Below are 22,450 nucleotides of genomic sequence, written 5' to 3'. Positions count from 1 at the left end.
ATATGTAATAAGTTCCTTAATGTTAACGTTATTTTTGTTTGTATTTTCTCTTTGGACATTCAGTTTTGCTACTTTTGGGGTTGGCCGTTCTTGTGTATATGCAATGTGCAAACAGCAATTCTGGAAACATGCATATGTAAATAGCGTAACTGAAAACGTAACTTAAGCGTTGTTCTTTTGTCACAGCGAAACCAAAAGGGACAGGATAGGTTTCCAAGATACTAAAAACATAGGCATGCCCAGAAGCCATGGAAAGACTTGAAGAAACGTTGAATACTGTCTCTCGAAGAAACAAAAAGGCATGAGATTAACTTTGAACTTGAGACATTCCCACACAACCAGTATAACATGCACTGCATATGGAATTAAGAAATGAACGTGGAATTTTGAGAGGTTGAATGATAAATCTGTACTTAACTCTCATTACAGACTGTACTCTGTTTAGATATTTCTGTATTTTGTGTTTAGATATGTACTTGAGAAAGATATGGGTAGCAAGTTGTATGTGCTAGTTTGATTTGGGGAAGAGGAGCAGTTTGCAGTACCAGGAAATCTTCATAAATAGTAAGTGGGTATTGCGCATTATTGTGTGGATCCTTAAGCGAACCTTTAAAATTGAGAAACTTACATTGTTTTGGTGTATTCAGTTCTGACAGCAGGTTTTATTCAAACAAGTTCTTAATTTTTTTTTGTGGAAATATTTGGTACTGGGGAACTGTAATAGGCTGTGAAGAGCTTAACTCTAGTGATCATGGGCATCTAGTTTGGACTGGTGATTAAATGTAATTCATAGCTGGCAGATACCAAATGTTCCTGGAGTTGTGTGGGTTTTGGGGGTATTTTTGATATTAAGAGAAACTAGAACTATAAAATTAGGAGCTTTTCTAGTGTATGTTGTTGTTGTAGGTGTCAAAGTTGCTCAGGGTACAATTATTTCAGAGTAACTAGTTGTCTAGCAAGTTTTATTTAGATTTGAACTTGCATTTTCATTAAGGTTTTTGAACTGAATGTATTCAAGGAATTCTATTTTTGAAAATAAGTTTAGACTTTGGAAAATGTCACTGGTAAATCATTGGGACACAATTGGTAAATTACAGGTTGCTTTATTCAGTAGTAATGTTTTCTTGGAAATCGTTGATTCAGATCTGGCTGTTAAAGGAGAACTAGTGAAGGAGACAATACGGGAGACTTTACATGCTGAAATAAACACACTGGAGCCAATAATACAGGAAAAATTGATGTGTCATTTGATTACAACATTGTGTTGTGCAACTGATTACCATGTGTGACATAACAGTTTTAGCAAATGTTTTCTTACAAAAAATGTAAAATAAATAGGTCTTATTGGTACGAGCTTTGTATTAAGTAGTTTATTTTGTAAATGTCTTAAGTTTATCACTATACATTTGTAGTAGTAAGTAATAAATGAAAACTGGTTTTTATTACTTGTACCTATCTATATACTTCATCCATATTTTTTAAATAAATATTACACTGATTTGAACAATTAATTTTCATTAACTTATCATGGACATTTTTTCTTCCTGGAATGAGAAATGAAAATTGTGCATAATAAAAATTACTGTGGCTCTTGGAATGGCCACTGAGCGCAAATAATCCCCTGTTGATAAAGGGTTTCTTTCCTCTGCTCTAGACTGTGTTGGTGGGAGGCAGGGAAATAAGCAGGTGTTACTCATGGGGAGTAGGTCTTCTTCTGAAGTGCATAAGTCACACTTGAAAGTGATGGATGCACATAGCTTTCTATGGATTGTTTTCAGAACCTGCTTTAAAACTGACACAAATGATCTTGAATATTATGTCCTGTGTTCTGCTTTCCTAGGGGTTGTTCTTTCTTATCTACAACTGATACAGAGCTTGAGTTTCTTTTACTATGACAAATTTATGAAAGATAAGTAGACTAATAAATCGTTAGAATTTAAGAAAAAAATCTACATAGGCATAGCCTCTGAAGAAAACATTAGTTATCCTGATAGTACAACAGCCATTCATCAAGACAGCTAAGTGCAAGTCAAGCTCTTAAAAAATAATAAAGAGAAAGTAACATTAAAACCTTCACAGAATCACAGAATAGTCTAGGTTGGAAGAGACCTCCAAGATCACCAAGTCCAACCTCCTACCTAACGCTAACAAATCTTCCAGTAAATCATATCCCTAAGCTCTACATCTAAACGTCTTTTCAAGACCTCCAGGAATGGTGACTCAACCACTTCCCTGGGCAGCCTATTCCAGTGACTAACAACCCTTTCGGTAAAGAAGTTCTTCCTGATATCCAACCTAAACCTCCCCTGGCGCAACTTTAGCCCATACCCCCTCGTCCTGTCACCAGGCACGTGGGAGAATAGACCAACCCCCACCTCGCTACAGCCTCCCTTAAGGTACCTGTAGAGTGCAATAAGGTCGCCCCCGGGCCTCCTCTTCTCCAGGCTAAACAGTCCCAGCTCCAAAACCAAAATCATTGTGACAGTTTAGATAAAATGATGTCAGAAGAAAATTCGTACTAGAAGCAGGTGTTTTTAAACTTAAAGGTGACTACTACTAGATGGGAAATTCTTTACCTATTGCACTGCAGTTCAAACTCTTCACATCTAGGGGGGCAAGAAGGGCTTGAAGAATGATGCTGAACAAAAGAAGTAAAGAAAACACAGCTCTAGAGGTGAATGAGGTAGTCATGTCTTTGTCAGATACTGTATTGCCTATGTAATTTTGGAAATCCTAAAATATTTTGATTTCTTTGTGTAGTCATCTCATAATTAAAATGAGAATTTACACATTATAAAAAAATCAGTATACATGCAACAAATTGAAAGAAACCCCAGGTATGCCTGCCATGAAGATAGTATCCAAAGCAGTTACAAACATAATTTCAATGTGTTTGCTCCAGATACTATTGGATATTTTCCATATCCACAAAATTAGCTGATTTCCTTTTCAAGGCAGTTATGATGTTTGTTGTACCCTGTTTGTGTTCAACAAAGATGGGTACTGGCCTGACAACCTTGTTTGAAGGATCAAGTGAAGTCTGTGACTTGACTTGTGCTACCAGCCATACATTCTAATTTTCAGCTCTTCAACTAAGATAAGGCTGAGTGTGATTGTGTCGTCTTCTATAGATAAGTTTTTGAACTATTTTGCTTACTGGCCTGATCAGTCCACAGTGTTCTTGATTCTGGTATGAAACGCATTTAACACTTTACTAGTTTAAAATGTTACCTTTTTTTTTTATGCTTCAACTTTTTTGTCTTTCTTGATTCCTCAACTAAATTCTTGCTAGAATGTCCTTGACTTTGGTTGCTTCGGGTTCTTCTTAAAAGCAATGGTCTTCATGTGCTGTCAAAAAAGAAACTGCTAGAGCTCCTTCCCTTTCATGATTTCTTAATAGTTTTGGAATGAAGTTGAGTACCAGGTGAATGCAAATGAAATGGATATTTTCCTGATTGGAGAGGATGCTGCAGCGTCTTTTCATGTAGTGAAAATTTTCCTTCAGCACTGAAAAAAGCTGGTGGCATCACAGTCCCTGGGGCTGTTCAAGGGAAGGGTGGACATGGTGCTTAGAGACATGGTTTAGTGGGTGATGTTGATGGTAGGGGGATGGTTGGACCAGATGATCTTGGAGGTTTCTTTCAACCTTAATGATTCTGTGATTCTAATGATTCTATGAAAAAGGCCATTTGGTTGTCTTCCTTGATTAGATGAAGACTTCTTGAATGTGCTTCAAGACTAACAAGGCTATGCCATCCCTGTGAGATCTTCGCTCACAGACAGGCAATAGAAAAAGCCCAACCTAGACAGCTGCAACTCAAATGTGATGTTTCACATTCTACTCCTTGCTTAGCAATTTCTTTTGTGAAATTGTTTTTACCTGTGTGCAGAGGTTTAGAAACCGTTCTTGTGTACAATGACATGCATGTCAGTTCTGCAATTTAGGGTTACTATTTATATGGAGCTTGTATTTACTCTCACAAAAAGTATCGTATCTACCAGTATAAATTTCTATGGAATGCTATGCTAGAACGTCTTATTGCATGATGCTTCAGGGAAGTGGTCAGGGTTATTAACTTGTCCGTGGATGTTCTTTCTCTGTGCTCTTGTTATTAAGATGAATCTGTCCTTTTTTTTTTTTTGGTAGTAAAATTAGCTATGAAATCTCCTGCTTCCTGCAGTAGTTACTGCTTTTTAAACTCTTTGCAAATGTCTGTGTTTCAATAAATACAGCTGATAAAAGCAGTAACTGAGAGGTCTGAGCAGCCTCTTTAAACTGAAATATTAGAAATACTGACTTTTTTAAAAAAATAAAAATAAAAAAATCTGGTCTCTCCAAAGAGACAATGTTGGGGTTTCAGCCAGTTCAACTGAACTGTGATTTGATAATGGAACCTCTTCCTCGTGTAGTAAGCTACTTCTGTCTTACTTCAGGTAATACCTCATCCGGTACTATGTTGTGTCTTACAATAATGATATTAATACTGTGTACACTTTGGCAAAGTAAAAAGCATCTAGTTATTTCCATTTATCTCTCATGGTCTAGATGAAATAAATCTTTACCAATCAAGACAGTACACTTCCTTTCCTTCTTGATCTGTATGGGGCGAGGTTTCTTCGTTTTTGAGGCCTCTTAGTATTTATACCTCTAGTTTCTTGTGTCTCAGATGCAAACCAAATCCCTCTAGAAATATATATAAATATATATATATGTACCTCTTATTTACATAAGTTTCTGGAACCATTTATTTTACCATTTCTGCTTTAAATATGTTTTTTTTTTTTTTTTTTTTTTTTTTTTTCTCCACATGTAGACCCTGTTACTCTCTAATTAAAAAATAAATGCTCACAACTACATAACCAGGCTACTGAAGCACCAGAGGTGTTAGTAGTAACTGTTCAGGATATTCCCATTCTGCCTCACCCCTATTTTAATAGATAGAATGAGATAGGTTAATTGGAAATGTTTAAACAGCCACGTACTTCTGAAGAAAAATACTTAAGGCATAATTGTGAGTTGTAATCTGTATGGGAGCACAGGAAGTTGTTACGAAGAGGAAGCAAGGAGGGGATATGACTAAGTATTGGAGTTAGGGTAGATGTAACCACATCAGTTCACTGCTGCACCTCGAATGATTGGAGGTAGAGGGGAAAAGAGAAAAGGCAAAATAAACATGAAACAGAAGGAAAAGCTTTCTCATAGTTAATTTAAGAGTAACATTTTGAGGTAAGGGAAGAAGGGATTTTTCAGCTCTTACTTCCTTAAATTCATGAAGATAAATGTCTGGGGAGTGGGAATGAAACTGGCAAAAAGAGGGAGCATTGGAAGTGGGAGATGCCAGAAGAAAGTTACTGGACATGTTAATGATTTGGTTGTTTGTGTAGTTCAGCTGAAACACCAATTACTTGGTGTTCAAGAACCACAAAAGCAACTACTTAAGAGCTTTTGCTCTTAAGACATGGGCAAATGCGTTTGACGTGTTACTAATCTTAACCTTAAGCTGGAGCAGGAAAGAGTTTATTCTTCGGGGTAGAGATGGTATGAGTGTGGTATTTCAAAAGGCTCAATAAATAATATGATTTCTTCTTTCTTTGCGTTACAGATTCTGCTGACATCTGGTTCTTTTCTTAGACGTGTGTTGCTTCTGGATCCATCTGGATCCATCCTTCTTTCAAATAAATCTGAAGCAGTTTAGCTGCTTCTTTCTTGATTGCCTTTCTGGTGCATCTCTGTTATTGTAGAAATCCATGTAGTGAATATCTCTGCTCTTCTACTTCCAGAAATTTTCTGGTCTTTTCCTAATTTACCTTTCTAATTTACCTTTCTATTTGAACACAGGTTGTCTGTGTGTCTGTCACTTAATATCTTCTGGAAGATTTCCCTATTTTTATCTTATTTCTAATTATAAACGGTTGCTCTGTAAAGATAGTGGAGAGAAGCTTTTGCCTGGATTGAGAAGTATGTACAGGTCTCTTATGTGGACCGTATAAGTTGAATTGCAAGGCACCTCCTCCAGCTCTAAACAGATCTTTGGGCTGCTGTATAGCATTGTAGCAATCAGCTGGTCTAATGTTCTTAGTCAACTGGTCTTTGCGTGGGAGAGATTGTAGCAAGAATGTTCTTAGTCTGCAGATGTGTGCTTCATCCTGAAGGAACATGACCATACTGCTCTTCTCAATGGAGAATAAAAGCTTGTAATGCAGGTGCCTAGATCTTAGGCACTAATAGCTTTATTAAGATACTCCTGCAACTTAAAGGTTCGAGAAAGGAGACTGTAATTAGTTCTAGTTTGCAATCAGAAGTGAACATTATTTCTGAAGAATCATGAAGTTATAGTATTGGTCTGATACTTATTTTTGGGCTTGATCTTTATTCTTAGTTACGGTATATATAAGAAGAGCTCCAGACTTCAGCTTTCATCATCCCTTCAGTAAGATGCAGAAGTAGACACCTTTGCTGATGGTGACATGAGCAAAAATTCCTCAGAAGGCCTCCAAATGAATTTCCTCTTACTTCTTGGAATTTGGATTTCTGTTGCCACAGTACCGTTATTTCTGGAATATATCCAATTCTTCTGTTTTGTCTTATGTCTTGATAGCCATTTTTGTAGTTGGCAGTTGGAGTTTAACACTATCCTAGCTGAAAGACTGAAGATTTGAAATGTATACTGAATTAATGACTCCTAGGAATTTACATGAAGTGTTTAATCATATTTCTTTTGTTAGTTATTTACTATGAGAAGTAGATCTGATTTCTAGGATTAAGCCTGTTATAGGGTTTACAATTCTCAAGAAGAGGTGCATGGATGGAAAATATTGCCTATTTTCTCTTGTTAGTTGGTTCTGAGTTCATTCTATCTTTGAAGCTGTGGAACTGAAGCAGAGACTAGTTTAAAATGTGCAAGCTTTTGTCTATAATCATTCTTGTCTACTCCTGAAGTATCCTGGAGAGTACAAGTACCGTGGAGAGTGCAAGTCAGTCCTTCATCTGGAATGGAAGGATGACTGCCAAACAAGCAGCTATGAAAAAAGATTTGGGTGTCCTGATGAACAAGATGAACAGAAGTTGGCAGTGTGCCCTTGCTGCAAATATGTCTAAGTTGGAGGGCACCTCTTGTGTCCGCTGCCCTGCTCAGGCAGGGTCACTTGAAGCCAGCTTGTCAAAGACCATATCCATTCGGGATTTCAGTATCTTGAAGGATGAATACTACACAAGCCTCTCTAGACAACCTGTAGCAAGAAGGTAGTCAGCAGGTCAAGGGAGGTGTTTTTTCTCCTCTGTTCTGTACTCCAGAGACTGATGGTTGAGCAAAGTATGCAGTTTTGGATCAACTTGGATGAAAAAGGTTGACAGAGTAAAGTAAGTCTGGTGGAGAGCTACCAAGATGTTTTGAAAGGCTGGAGCACATGACGTGGGAGGACAGGCTGGGTAAGATAAGTTTGTTTAGCTTTGGGAAGACTAAAGGGAGATCTAAGGGGTTATATGGAGGTCAGAGTTGAAATGTTCATAGAAGTGTGCAGTGGGAGGATGAAAGGCAACAGACACAATTTGAAAACAGAGGATTTTATTACAAGCAAATATATATATATTCTTAAATTTGTGGCAGTGGTGATACACAGAGGTTTTGCAATGCCCATCCTTGGACATACTCAAATTTGACAAGACCTGAGCTGCCAGCACTGAATCTGCATTGAGATGGAGGTTGGACTTGACCTTTGGAGGCCCCTTCATGATTCTGTTTTTCTGGAATGAGGAATGAAGCAATGATGTTTAAAATAAAGTCATGAATTTTGTGTTTCTTTCCCTCTTAGTCAATAATGAAGATTTTAGTATTCCTTGTTTCATTTTTCTTTCTACCAGTAAAGTTTTTTGGTCTCATGACCCTGTTATTTAACAGCATTGACACAGCTTTACATTTTTTTAATTTCCTTTTTTTGTTCTGAACACATTTTTCCTTGTGGATAGTTAAAATATTCAAGTTGAACTAAAAAGAAAAATCTTACGTAGTAAGAGGATAAGAACAACTACCGGTTCAGAGCAGGAATTGCAATGCCTGCAGTGTATGTAGATGGGCATACACGGAACAGCAAGAACAGGATGGGTATATTTATAGTATTTTATCCTGTGTATTCTTTTAACTTCTGATTCTAGATCGAGAATTTAAGAACTTGTTTAAAACTTGTATAACTTCCCATTCACTTTTCGAAATGATTCTCTGAGTGCTTCTGCAGTTAACACACATACAGTATTAACATCCATGAACTTCAGTAAGAAGTTCTGCTGACCTTGTTATGTGAAGAACCACCTCCTGCTGTTTGTTTTTAAAATCTTTCTGTTGAGCTTCATGTGACTTCCTGTAGTTCTGATCTTGGACAAGACAACAGTTGATCTGTAGTGACCCTCATTCTTGGTTCTGTGGATCTGTTGTTACCATCTTAATTTGTCTTGCATCCAGGCCATAAATCCATGCCTCGTGATTGCTCTTCTACCCAGTGTGTTAATGTAGTTTTACTTAGTTTCCATGAATCTTCTGTTTGCTTTAGTCCAGTTTCAAGAATACTTCTAGAGAAAGGATTCTCAAATTTTACTTTTTCTATGGGTTGAAATTAATGCTACAGATTCTTAGAGATGGAAGACAACCTATGTCTGTCAGATGATGGCAGGATGAGGGGGAATCGTTTTAAACCAAAAGAGCGGAGATTTAGATTAGAGGTTAGGAAGAAATTCTTCACTCAGAGATTAGTAATGCACTGACGCAGGTTGCTCAGAGAAGCTGTGGATGCCCCATCCCTGGAGCTGCTCAAGTTAGATGAGGCCCTGAGCAACCTGGTCTAGTGGGAGGTGTCCCTGCCCATTGCAGGGGGTTGGAACTAGGTGTTCTTTGAGGTCCCTTCTAACCCAAGCCATTCTATGGTTGTATTGAGATGAATATAAGAGTACAAAACTGTGAGGAGAGTCTCATCTTGACTTTTCACACTTGAGAACAAGAGAAAATTCTTGTTTTGCATTATGGCTGTCTAAAAACATGAGACAATACAAGGATGCCTGTTGATATTGTCAGTGGGGAAAACCTTTCTGTTGGACTACAAAAAAAAAAAATGCAGTGCAGCTGTATAATGGTGATTGATTTGTACTTTCAGGTATTTTATCAGCACTTTAATTTCTTTTATAGCAGTGTTGTACTTTTTAGTTTTTGCATGGTTTTCATATTCAAACTTAGAAGTTCAGGGAACACTGAAAAGAATAATAAAAATACACCAAAAGTTCGGCTTGAAGGACATGATGATGAGTCCTTGGGAGCAATAAATTTGAAGAGCTTTGGAGCCTTTTAAGTTTTAATTTTTCCTTCACCACTTTACCCCCTTCACTCCTGTAACAACATATGTTGAAATTGCCAGTAATACAGAAGTGTTTAAATTCTCTTAAGTGCTGTGACAATAATTGTGAGAGACTCTTCTGCATCCTTGATTTGTTTTATTTGGGGGGAACTCATGGTCTTTGTACTGCTAGTGTAGTTTAACTAGTAGTAGTTTAGGGAAACTCGACAGATACAAAAACAAAAAAGAGGTAAAAAACCCTGTCCTTTCTAATTTTGGAATATTTATAAGCAAATTGATACTTCGGATCTAGATTTGGTAGCTTTAACAGATAGTAAAAAAGATGCTTCTTGTTGCTCTTAATTCTGAAAGATCTAGTGTCAAATCAGTGAACAACTCCAGTATTATAAGAATGTTTGAAATTCAGAAATAATGGACATGGTGTTGCACTGTACTTGATGTGCATGGGCCCTCCTTGACACCAGTTAAATTATGATGTATTGAGATGCTGGTTAGCAAATGCTTTTTCTACTTCCAAGGAGTTTTGTCCAAAAGAGAAGTCCTTTGATACAGCGAATCGTGTCCAGTTATGCTCTGATCAGCTTAATATAAAAGAATTTATAGTACAATTTCGTCTTGATATAAAGTTGTTATGGCTTTGTTTAATTTTTATTTCAGACCAAGAACTTGTGAGAGCTCCACCTGCCTGTACGTTGTTTTCTGATTATATTCCTTAATGCTCTTTGTTAAGCTATGTCATCATATTTGCACCACTGCTTCTAGATTTATATTTTGTTTTGTTCTTGAGGTACCAAGGCTATATGTGCGTGTAGATTTTTTGATGGTCATTGTTCATTGAACTTTTTTCAAGAAGTAAAGTCTTATATAAAGTGTGACCTCCTATATTCTCGGTGGTGCAACTTGAAGGATTCTCAATTTTCAATTTTTGTCTTGTCAGCATGCCAGAGGAGATGAGTGAATATAGGCAGAATAACTGCAGCTCGTAGAACAGCACAATGGTTGCATTTAGTTCTTGGTACTTAGTGTAATTTTTTCCAGTATTGTGGCTCATTAGGAGGATTGATTAGCAGGTACTGGGGAACATTTTTAAAGAAAAAGAAAGTAAGATGGGAAAGAAGGATCCTAGACCTATATAAAATATTTTCCTCTAGGTAGAAGCTTGCTATCTTGGCACAGATTCCTCTTTGGAGGAAATCCAAAGCAAAGGTTTCATCAAAGTGTTGTGCAAATTTTGAAGTTGTTGAGCTATCTTGAAAGTTTGTTAGTCTGTGCAAGATGCTACACCTGTGGCAGAAGCTTGTATGTTTGTATGTTTACATGTACACATTTTTAATATAGGGAAGATGTCGTCATCTTATGCTACCCTAAGTTTCTTCTGTGTTTGTGAGACTGGATTTAGATAGTTCTCAAATGTAAGTAACTAGAGATGGGAGGACCAAAGATAATCCACTTAAACTTCTGTTACTTTGATCAAGGTGGAGCAGATGTGAAAGATTCTTTGCATTTCTTTTCCCCTTAAGCCTTGAAAAAGGGGAGAGGCTCAAAATAATTCCTGAACAGAAGAAGGAAAGAAATATTTCATGCCAAAGTGTCAGAAGGGTATTTTCTAATACCCAGTAAGCAGAGATTGTCTGATCTGAGACTCGTGATTGTTCAAATTTAAGAATTACTGTGATTGCTATCAAAGCCTTTATAAATTTCTGTGGCCAGGGAAGATGTTTGAACATTTTTACTGAAACTCAGTTTATGGTGCATAGGCTACATACAGTGTGTTTCTCCTGCCTGGTGGACTAGAACTAAGAGACTCTAGAAGCTAGAGAAGTTCTCCAGATAGTGGTCTTACCAAGAAACTGCTGCAACTAACTCATACTTGATAACATTAAGGATGTTATCTGGGGGGAGAGTACACCTTTGTTTCTTCCAAGTTTAGCACCATTATTTATCCTTCATCGTGCCAAACTCCCATTTCTTGTCATAAAACCATTGTCCATATAACCATCAAGGAGAGAGAAACAACATCCTTTCAAACCCTCCAACTCGGCAGAACTTGTACACTCTTATCACAGTTTGTAGGTGGTGGGTAGTTTTTTAATATTTATTTATTTATTTATGGTTTTACATAGAAATTTAGTTTTAGCCAGGTCCCAGGAGGGAGAAACAAGTGCTGACTGCACTTGAGAAAATGACAGTTAGTATAGGAAGGTTCTGATGGGGGAGAGAAATAAATAAGTTTTCCTTTGTTTGTTATACTATAATTTAAAAACAAAAACCAAACATGGTTTTAACTAATGCATTGTTTTGCTTTGTTTTATGTTTTAGAAATATGGCAAATTAACATCTTGTACTGGCTGCAGAGCTCAGTGCAGGTTTTTTGACATGACTCAGTGCATAGGACCTAATGGATATATGGAGCCATACTGCTCAACTGCATGCATGAACACACACAAATCAAAATATCCAAAATCACAAAGTAAGTGACAAGGATAATGGATTTTCGTCACTGATAAGAGTAGACCTGATTTTTTTTTTCCAAGTTTGAACAGTGGGGGTGGGTTATCTTGTTTTAGAATGAATCTCTGCAGATTTTTAGTGTCTTAATAGGTTTTTAAACATAGATTTAAAAAAGATCATCTTATATTGAACACTAGTAGATGGACCCATGAGGGGTCATTTTCCCCACTAGTATTTTTGCTTGATTTCTGAAACAGTTAATCTGTCTTAAGGTCTCCGGGGGGGGGAAAAATTTGCAACATAAAGTGCTCTTTGCCACAGAATGGCAGTGCAACTTCCACACACGTGAATTAATATTTTCTTGTCTTGGCGCTACCCCATTTTATCTCCTCAAGCAATAATTGATATTTTTTTTTCTTCTGCAGAAGGATAGAGGTAGTTATACTGTATATAGGCATTCTCTAGGTAAACTGTTTAGTCTGGGTGAAAGGAATGAGTAAATCAATTCAAAACTTATGTTTGCTTTGCATACTGAAGAACATAGATCTCAGTTCATCAAACTTAAGATCAAAACGCTCTACTGAATGTTGAAGAAGGTGCTGTTTCACATGTGGTGCTTAGCTTTAATGGCGGAATTAAAAAAACAAACAAAAAAAAAGACAAAAATTTCTTTTGTTTTATGTGAGTTACTGAAGCTGGCTGGAAAACAGACAGATTTTAGCTTTTTACATTGAAAAGCTGACCTGTAACCCAGTATTTTTTGCATTACTATTTTGTACTTATTTTGTTTGTAAACTACATTTTTCTTTTAGGTATGGAAATTACTTGCCACTTTTGTAAACGAAACTCTTTACCTCAGTATCAAGCCACAATGCCTGATGGAAAACTGTCCAACTTTTGCAGTTCCAGTTGTGTAGCTAAATTTCAGGTTAGCTGTTGTGTTAAATATTTTCCTCCCTAAATATTTGTGTACCTGTGTTTGTGTTAAATATTTGCATATTAAGCAAGCTTGCTTTTATATATGTGCTTATGACTTAAAATTAACATAGCAGATGCTTCTAGCTCATAACCATTTATTTTGAAAGTAGTCTCATAATAATAACACTAGTTACTTACTATCTTAAACTTACGGGATAATAATAACCCATTTTTCCTTGATGCTATAAGTGAACACAAAGCAATACCACTACTCATCTTATTTTTCCCATGCCAGCCTCTATATGGAGATGAGTTTTGCTGCTGTGCATTGATAACCAACAATTTTCATCTCTTTTATGCTAAATACAGTAACAACATTCTCATGTTGGATATTGTGCTGAAAAAAGGTTTGTGACACGGGGAATAGTGACTCTCTGAAATGGAAAGTTAGATTCAAAGTCATTGCAACTTTTACGGATGTAACTAGCTGTTTAAATTACATCCAGAAATTGGATTGTTGCAGGCCTGATGGTAGGCACACTGTAAGAGGCTGATCGCTTTTTGAAAATGTCATCTTTTTAATGTGACTTAGTTAAAGCATATGTAAAATGTGTTGTAGTGATTAATGTCTAGATGATCAAAGAATGTTTCAGAGACACTGTTTCAATTTGTGTATGTAAAAACAGGTTCCCCAAATTTGTGCTGTTTGACTGATAATTGTCCAACACCATGTTAGGAGGCAGTTACACCCATATAGTGTTAAACCATTTGTCATTAAACTTTAAAGTTTTCTATCTACTGGAAAGCAAATTGGTCTCTTAATTGCTTCCTTAACATTCCCTGGATGGGACCTCCATCACGTTGCCCTATTCTTGTGCTTTCATCCTAACCAACTTAGTACATGTCTGTCAGTGGAATTGAAGTGGAACTGATTAACAAAATAGATGTGGATTGTTAGTATGTAGTGACAAATCTATTGGACTTCTTGCAAACTCATTCAGCATCTACTTCATTCTACGTGGTCTTAAAATTGATTGCAACCCCAAGAGTGCTCAGAATGAAAACTATCTGCTGTTTGAGGCAGAAAATTAAAGGTAGTGAATGACAAGTACAACCTGGGCCTTCTTGGATTCACAGATAAATCAATATTTAGCAACATTGTTTAATATAACTGCAGATCAGTGATGCCTTCATGTGTTCTTGATCTTATTGAGACCTCACTAATACTTCTTCTATAGTTTCAGTATGACATGGAAGTCTCTTCTCAAAGTTGTAGTATACAATCTGTGAGTCCTCAGCAGCACCAAGGACAGCTAGGTGGTTGTTTGCTTACAGTTTGGTTAATCTTCTCACTATTCGTTTCTGATTTTTGATAGTTTTCATGTATTCACTGTCTAGAAGAATAAAATATATTCACTATTAGATAAAAGTTGGTAATAGAAGAACTGCCTTTGTTTAGTATTTAGATGGAAAGGACAGTATACTGCAACGTGTGCTTTGGACTGTGTCTTCCTATGGGGCTTCTTATACTTGAGTGACACAGAGGAACTGGACCTAAATTGAGCACAGTTTATTCCATTCATGCACGTTAGAATACTTGCTGCAATGATCTCTTCAAAAAAAAAAAATATATAACTGCCTTATGATTCTCCATATTTTTCGCTGTTTGCTAATGAAGATATTTTTTCTTGTACTTGTTCTGGCATTGTATTAATTCCTTTCTCTTACTGTGCCTGTTTTTCCTGTACTTTTTTCTTTGTTAGAAGTTGCTTTTCTCACAATTGCTGTTCAAGGTCTGTCTCTCCCTTCTGTAAAAGCTTCCTTTTGGTTTACAGATGGGTTGGAATGTTTAAATTCCTAATTTTGTTTGCAGTGTTTTAGGGTTGGTTGTCATTTTACCTTTTGCATAACCTTACGTTTCTAGTAAATTGTTGCTTTAGTCTATTCAAATGCTTGAGAGATTCAGCTGAGCTACTTGTTGTGCAACTTACATCTATATCTGTATTCCTCTTTGTGCAAACAACTTGCAAGAGCATTCCTCCCTGTAATAAAGAGGGTAAAAAAGGGAAGATAGCCTGGCCAATGTTGATTGCTGTTCGGTAGTTAGTATTAGAATAGTGGGGCTGTATCTTGTCTTCTTTCATCCTCATGCTGGAGGATGTTGTTTGAGATTAAAGGACAGAACTGCTTCAAAGCTATATTGTTTAAATCCAGTTTTGCTGTCAGTAACTTTGCTGGGTCAGTTGAAGATCTTGCACTGAACTTGTCTCTTAAGGAAAAATAAAACTGCTAATTTATTTCTTGTGAACATGGTAGTACAAGTGTCTTACCCAAGTTAGTAAAAGTACAAGTATAAATGTCTTAAAACACAAGCTATATTGCCAAACCACAAGTCTATACAAAGTTTTCAGAATATTTTTGCTAAAGCTTTTATTTTTCAATTTACGGATATATCTGAAGAGTTTTAGAACCAGTATGTGTAAGAATTAAAAGCACATTTTTTACCAGGTTACTCTCTGTTTGTCCATGGTTGTGTTGATATCTGCCTTACCATCATTATGATGTCTGTAATTCTTTTTCATATTCCTTACATCTCTATCTGTGTCTCCCTTGCTCTGTCTCTCTGAAATGGGAAGCATGTGGGGGATGCTTGGTATGCTTTTTAGAGAAATAATGTTTCAGATCTGATCACAATAACAAATATTTGAGGGTTCCGTGCGGTGGTTGAAGTTCTGTGTGTGTGTGGGCATGGGGAGTGTTTAGTTCCTTCCCTATTTAATTTATTGCCCTTAATTTTCCTTGTGGCACAGTTCATATGATGCCATATGGGTGCCTGTACAGTCCGTATGGGTGCCTGCCTCGTATATTTTTGCTGCTTCTTCATGTTAACGAACAATTTGATTCTTTCAAAATTCTTTTTCCTGAACTAGTAAAAGAAAAATGTTTTGCTGCCTATTACACCTTCCACATACACATTTACACGCAGAAATCTTTCCACAATTTGATTTTGTATTGCTATAAGCAAGCATATCACCTGTCACACTGCTGCAGGTAATGACAGGGGCAGGCCAGAATCTGTGCTTCTACACTGGTCTTCTCAGAAGACTCCCGGGCTGTGTCTGTCTGTCGTTCAGTTGTACTTTGACAGCTTTGAGCAGTTTGTGGTGGTTGCATTGAAGCCTGAAAATGGCTTTACAATGATATTTAATCTTGCTTGGCACTTTCCATGCTCTTGTTGTTCAGGCTCAAGAAAAGCCAAATTAAAGATAACTATTTGGGGATTGAATTTAAGATTCCATTTAAGGATGTATGTACATATGTGCACATACACGCACACATGCTTTCAAATATATCTTCGGTAAAGCATAACATCAATAAATCCTTGATGTTCAAGGTGACCTGTGAAAGACTGTAACAAATTTCTGATCTTATTGATTCTTTTGTGTAAGAATGATTCCAGATAATTCCTAAAGATATTATCTATTCTAAGCATATTGTAATTTAGAGGCAAGACAGGTTGATGCTACATGCATGACATCTTGACTCATTAAAATACTATGCAGAAGCAGCCTTTAATTGCAGCATAATGGGAACTTTAAGGAGGCAACTAAATCATGTTGTGATTAACTCTTGGTTTAGTAACCATTTTTTGCTTGTTTTAGAGCTATCAGGAATGTGAATTCAGTTCTTTACTGATTTCTGTAGAAAATGTTTACTTGACTATAGAAGTTTATGATTAAAAAAAACCAACAACACTGGTTTCGTTTTAGAAGCAGTAATGCTTAATGACATAACTAGCTTTTATCTACAATTAGATGTAAATATTCTTTAAAACAAGTTTGAATTTTTAACTGTCTAAAATTCCATTGTTCTCATATCTTCAGCTTTTGTTTTTCTTCAATTACTAGTCCCCTAGACTTGGTATGGCCTACATTTCTACCACAGCAAACAGGAAAAGAAGTTGAAAGTGCCATACATTAGAAAACAGCAAAACCCAGTATTGTATGCTGTAACCCTCAAGATAAGGTTTTGCGGCACCACATTTAATGGCAACTATAGACATGGAAAAATACAATTGCTTTTCTTGTTGGGAGCGCTTGATATATTTCATCTTCATTCTTCCCTTTATCTTCAGTGTTCTGTGGGTCGTCACAACTGCTAATTTTTAAATACTGCCTTCATATCTAAACTGATGTGATGGGTATACTCACTTCTTGATTTCCCTTTGTTTTCAACCAGAGCTTCTAGGGCTTTCATTGCAATCACATAATCCATATGGCAGCACGTGTTGAGAATGGTGTTTGCTTTTTGGGGGGAACCTGCAAATGGAGAAATACAGAGGTTGGACCTTGATGTCAAAATGCCTTTGTGGCTATTATGTTAGTACAAGTCTTCGGCAACCTATTTAGAGCAACCAAAATCTAGTAAATCTCTCTCAACAGCAGAGAGGTTTGCAGGATATAGAGGGATAAAAACCGGTAAACACTGCATGTAGGCATCAGACTTAAAGCTGTTATAGGACAATGGACCATTGGGTTACAGGTGACATCTTTTCTGCTGTTTGGTTCTAGGGTTCTGTCCATGATCAGGAAATGTGTATTACTGCTTAGTCTGCAAACTAATGCAGAAGTAGTCTGCATCTGCATAAACCAATACTGTTGGCTCTGCTGGCTAACACTCAGCAGTATTGGCCTGCTTATGTGAAGGTTTACATCAATAACCAGTCTTAACACAATTTATTTTTTTATTATAGATGAAGATTTAGTAACATGGCAGCCTGAAGCAAAGTATCCAGTAACAGAGATGTTTTATATTTTTACTAATATAGATTTGTTACTACCTCTTCATCTCATGTGAAGAGAATGTCTTTAAAAATATGTCCTGTTGCAAAGCTTGCAGAGAAGATGGACATCAGAAATTTATGTTCTGGATTCTTTGGGTGTCCATGATCATTACTTATTCAAACCTTGTCTTGAACATTGCATGGGTAATATGCTAGTAGTTGGTTGATCTAAGGATATGCAAAAGATTGTCTTGGAGGTTTATAAAAGAACTACTGGAAGACTGCAAGTGCTATAAAATTGAATTCTCTATTGATTGCTGCAGAAATGCATTAAGTGAATTATTCAGTTAAAGAATTAAATTCTCATTCCTGCATGAAATCTGTATTATTTTTCTCTGTCCAAAAACCTTTGTTTAGGGCTTGGCTATTTGAATGGTTGCATCTTCCAGCCACAATGACTGAGGCCAGCTAGGACTATTAGCTAGTTTTTTCTTAATCTTAAACCCTGCATTTACTCAGATTATCGCTAAAGGTCTTTTATTTTAGTATTTGTATTTTGAACTGATATGGCTAGGTAAGGTGCTATGATAATCTGCTTTGGTCAGGTTTGGATTTGAAAATATTTTTGCAGGTCTTTGTTTGAAATTCTGTGACCAAAGTAAGGCAAGCTGTGAATTAACAGTTTTCTGAAAATACATGTTTTATGATTAACAGGTGTTCAGTTTTGGAAGACTTTTTTTTTTCCATTTATACATTATAGTCTCAAATGGCAGACATTAGAACGGTAAGATAAAAGAAATAATACGAAAGAGAGGGTGAAGATTCAAGACTGGAGAATCTAAGATGTCAAGGGAAAAGACTAACCTGCTGTGCTTTTGCCTAGAAATGCTGCTGACTTTATAAACTCCTAGATCCTCAAACAATGTGGGTTAAATCAAAAAACCCCCACATTTAAAAAGTAACTATTTTTTTGTGATGTATATGCATATATTTTTGTTTTTCAGACTCTCAGTGTGCAGTCTTCAACAAACGGTCAGTTTGTCTCTCCCACTGATATTCAGTTGAAATGCAATTATTGCAAAAGTTCTTTTTGTTCAAAGCCAGAAGTACTGGAATGGGAGGTAAGTTTTTTTTTTTCTTTTTTTTTTCTTTTTTTTTTTTCTTTTTTTTCCAGTTATTTTTAGAATGGTGAAGTGTTTACAGAAGTTTAAACCAGTAACTGCAATATAATTTTTCTGGATAACTCGATTGGCATATTTTCCTATTTCGCATTTTCATATGAAATGCTGATTGGACTTGCTATGAGCCTGAGAAAGAGTTGCTCGTTTTTAGCAGCAGAAGTCATAATCTAATTGTGTGCTTGCTCATCTATTTACATGGCATGTAACAGTTGTCTCCTAAAGGCAAACTATTATTTAAAGTTGTACTTTCCAGACCTTAAATTGTAATGTTAACCCTCTTCATGATGCTGTGCAATTTTACATTTAGAACAAAGTGTATCAGTTCTGCAGCAGAGCATGTTCTGATGATTATAAGAAACTGCACTGCATAGTTACATACTGTGAATACTGTCAAGAGGAAAAAACGCTGCATGAGACGGTGAACTTCTCTGGCATCAAAAGACCATTTTGTAGTGAAGGTATGTATGTTTTTTTTGTTTTTTTTGTTTTTCCCTGAGGTATTGGTCATTGTAGTTTTACTGCAGCTGACATCCTGTATTCATATTTCATGTTAAAGTTTAAGGTACCCATTCATTCTGTTGTATTTGATGCTGAAACCCAAGTTTCTTCATCATTAATGCATATGCCTGTTAATTCATCAGAGTTGCTTTTCTGGTCTTCTGTTGAGTTTTTGACCAGTTCAGGTTAGGAAGCAACCTGGACATCTCTCTTCAATGTGTGTGTGTAAATACATACACGTGTATGCATATGCACAATTTTTTTTACGTATTTTCTTATTTTTAAAAAATTTATGCAGCAAAGCCTGTTCCTACACTACCTGCATTGAGGAGTACTAAGCTTCCTGTTTGATTAGTATTTCCAAAATTTAATACAACAATGGAAATTCTATGTTAGCTTAGAAAGGTCATTCAAGGAATAGCTCCAGTGATGCCTGTTGATATATGTCGATTAGAGTAGTTGTCATTTTCCTGATCAATGATTGGAATTTTCAAAACAAACAAACATAAAAAACAAGCTATACAAAGAGGTATATTGGCATAGTATTCTTTTCAGTTACATTAAAATATTGAACATCTTAATAGAAACAGAAAAATACAGTCTTGTCTTCCACTTCTGGTGAGCTATCCTTTGATAACTGATATTTAATCCCAATCTTAGAAGTTTAACTACAAATTTGGATGACCTATATTTGGAGGATGTACTGAATATATATATGTATTTTTTCTTTAGTAGTTCGTATGATAATGCTTTCACTATCATTTGATAAACCTTGCTGAAGGCTCTATGCTTTCAAGCAGATTAAACAGCAAATGTACCAATTTCCTTGAAGCAGGGTTCTGTTAGCTTGGAGAGGAGTGGAGTGTGTGGCTGGATGCATCCTTTCTTCCACAACATTCCTTTGTAGTTCTGGACTTTAGAATTTCTTGTTTCTGATGAATGGAGTGTGGTGGTGTAGATTTCTCCATCATCATAACTTTCTCGTGTTCTGGACTGCAAAGTGATAGGTGGAGAGGTTTACAGTATAGTGCAACACTCAATAACATCTAGCTAGATATTGTTTCTGTGAATAATCAATTCCACAGAATATGTTCAAAGACAAGAGCAAACTTCTTTGAACCTGGATTGCAGTGTATGCCAGTATTATTGTGGATACTTTGGACTTCCTCACTTCAAACCCTGGCAGCTGTCACAATGAAATCAATAAGATTCATAGTGCAAACTATACCATATTACTACTCCTGTAGAGACATTTCTTTGTGAAGAGGCTTGGAGTGAGAGGGTTTGTATTTCCTGTTGGAAAATTTGAGGAAGGAAAGAAATATTCTTTCCTGCATGAATACAGTTACTGAATGGGGGAAATCCATTACTGAAAGTCTTAGAGTGGGTCCCAAGTCTGCATGTGTTGGAATTCCAGTTTGAGAGCAGAGGTGATCTTTTGTGAGGATGAATACATCAAATTTTACTGTTAAAATTAATTTTATTGTCTTGGCGTGATTATCTGAACCACTGAATAACAGAGAGAAGGTAGTGAAAAGCACCATTAAATAAGATGTAGCTTGAATAATTGTGGCACACATCTGCTAGCAGAAGCTTAGGTCTGCTTTGTGATGCATATGAAAAAAAAAAAAAACAACTGTTACCTGATGAAAATAACTTGCTGATCTGCACAGAAGCTCTGCAGAAACAACCTAGGTCAGTTTTTTAAAGGGGATCTAGTGATTGTTATAGATTACTGTAGAAATTTTGGAATCCAGGAGTTAAAAGTGGGGATGTGATGTGAGTGAAAGGGGTCAAGATCTATAGGTGGACTGAGTGGAGGTAAACAAATGGAAGTTATATCATCAGAGGTGATAAATTCCTCTTCCCCACTTTCCAGGCACCTGAACAACCCTCATTTTTCTTTGATCTCATAGCCTTTTTCCAGAAATACATGCCCAACTGTTTATAAAATAGAGAAGCTAGTAGATGTAGCAAAGAAACTCTTTTGATACGGAGGTCATGCTGGTTTTGATATTGCAAACTGTTCTTCAAGAAATTCTACCAACATAGACAATTTTGGTGAGGATGTAGTTTTTCTTCACCAGGAGATAATATATTATGATTTGAGAAGAAATACCTAAGGTGCTCGTTACAAAAGATATTGTAATTTCTGGAAGAAATAAAACTCTTCATGGAAAATACTGGCAAATTTCAGGTGGCTATTTATAAAGGAAGGCTCCTGAGTAAAAATCAACAGAAATTAAACAGGTGTTGAAATTTTGGAAGGAATGCTTATTTGTTGATCTTCAAGCAAAGTTATGGGAAACATATAAGATCAACCACAAATACCCCTTGACTGCTTATGCCTATCTAGTTGGAGTAATGAAGATGCCATCATTCCTCTGGTCACGTTTTTCAGACCTGAGGTTTTTTTTGTTGTTCCTGTTTTTTTTTTTTTTTTTTTTTTTTTTTTTTTTTTTTTTTTTTTTTAACCCATGCACGCACTTTTAAATTTATACACACATAAAATTGACAAATCCTGACACCCACATTAAAGCCTCTGGGATCACTATTTCTGTGCAGTTTCATTCCAACTCTCTTTTTTATGTCAATTGAGATATTTGAAAATATGTGCAGTGAGCAGCTGAAATTTCTGCTGCAATAATGTATAATTAGAAATGATTCATACTAAAGGTGGCTATTAATTATTTCATGGGATACAGTATACTTTTGCTGGTTTTGTCCAAAGCTCAGATGCTATGTGGAGGATGAGCAACCTGAACTGAGTAGTTAATCTGTCTCCCTAGTGCTGAGACTTAGGAAATTAAACTGTGCTGGCATTTTATGACTGGGGAGGCATACCAAAATACCAATATCTAAATTAAATAAAATGTATGTCATGTGTGCTAAAACAAGATAATCAGAGTTGCTTGTGAAATTTTATATATATGTTGTCAACTTGAGTGACAACTGAGGATTGGCTCTGCAAGCTGTTATTCCTGAGATCTTGAGTCTGGGATTTTTCATGTCTCACGTACTAAAGTACGTGAGGTCTTTAGGAATCCAGCAATGGAACTGTTTCAGAATAGTATCTCAATCACTTTGTTCTTCATTTGGCACGTAATTAATATTTTCCAATAGAAGTAAGTGCTATAATTTAAATAGTACAGGCATTGTAATAATTTTGTAATGTGAGTTTTAGTAACGTTGATTGATATGCAGTAGTCTGCTTCTTGGAAGAAGGTCAGTAAGCTGTGGAGTAACTCAGTTATCTGATACTTGGAAGTAACTTGGAAGT

The 22,450-nt window shown here is 36.2% G+C and overlaps 1 protein-coding gene across 8 annotated transcripts in view; it reads left to right on the top strand.

Annotated features, from left to right (window-relative positions):
* ZMYM2 (zinc finger MYM-type containing 2) overlaps window positions 1-22,450 on the top strand; it is a 90,302-nt gene that overhangs the window by 34,211 nt on the left and 33,641 nt on the right. For 7 of the 8 annotated variants that reach the window (XM_035326624.1, XM_035326632.1, XM_035326615.1 and 4 more), the window contains 4 exons: window positions 11,659-11,809; window positions 12,603-12,718; window positions 18,496-18,612; window positions 18,980-19,130. In XM_035326624.1, coding sequence (XP_035182515.1) covers window positions 11,659-11,809; window positions 12,603-12,718; window positions 18,496-18,612; window positions 18,980-19,130 — 535 coding nt within the window. The remainder of the gene's footprint in view (window positions 1-11,658; window positions 11,810-12,602; window positions 12,719-18,495; window positions 18,613-18,979; window positions 19,131-22,450) is intronic. The other variant, XM_035326658.1, reaches the window with a different exon arrangement.

Source organism: Oxyura jamaicensis, chromosome 1 (assembly GCF_011077185.1).
Source record: "Oxyura jamaicensis isolate SHBP4307 breed ruddy duck chromosome 1, BPBGC_Ojam_1.0, whole genome shotgun sequence".
NCBI classification, from domain to species: domain Eukaryota; kingdom Metazoa; phylum Chordata; class Aves; order Anseriformes; family Anatidae; genus Oxyura; species Oxyura jamaicensis.
Note: the sequence above shows the minus strand (reverse complement) of the source record. Positions and strands in the feature narration are given on the sequence as shown.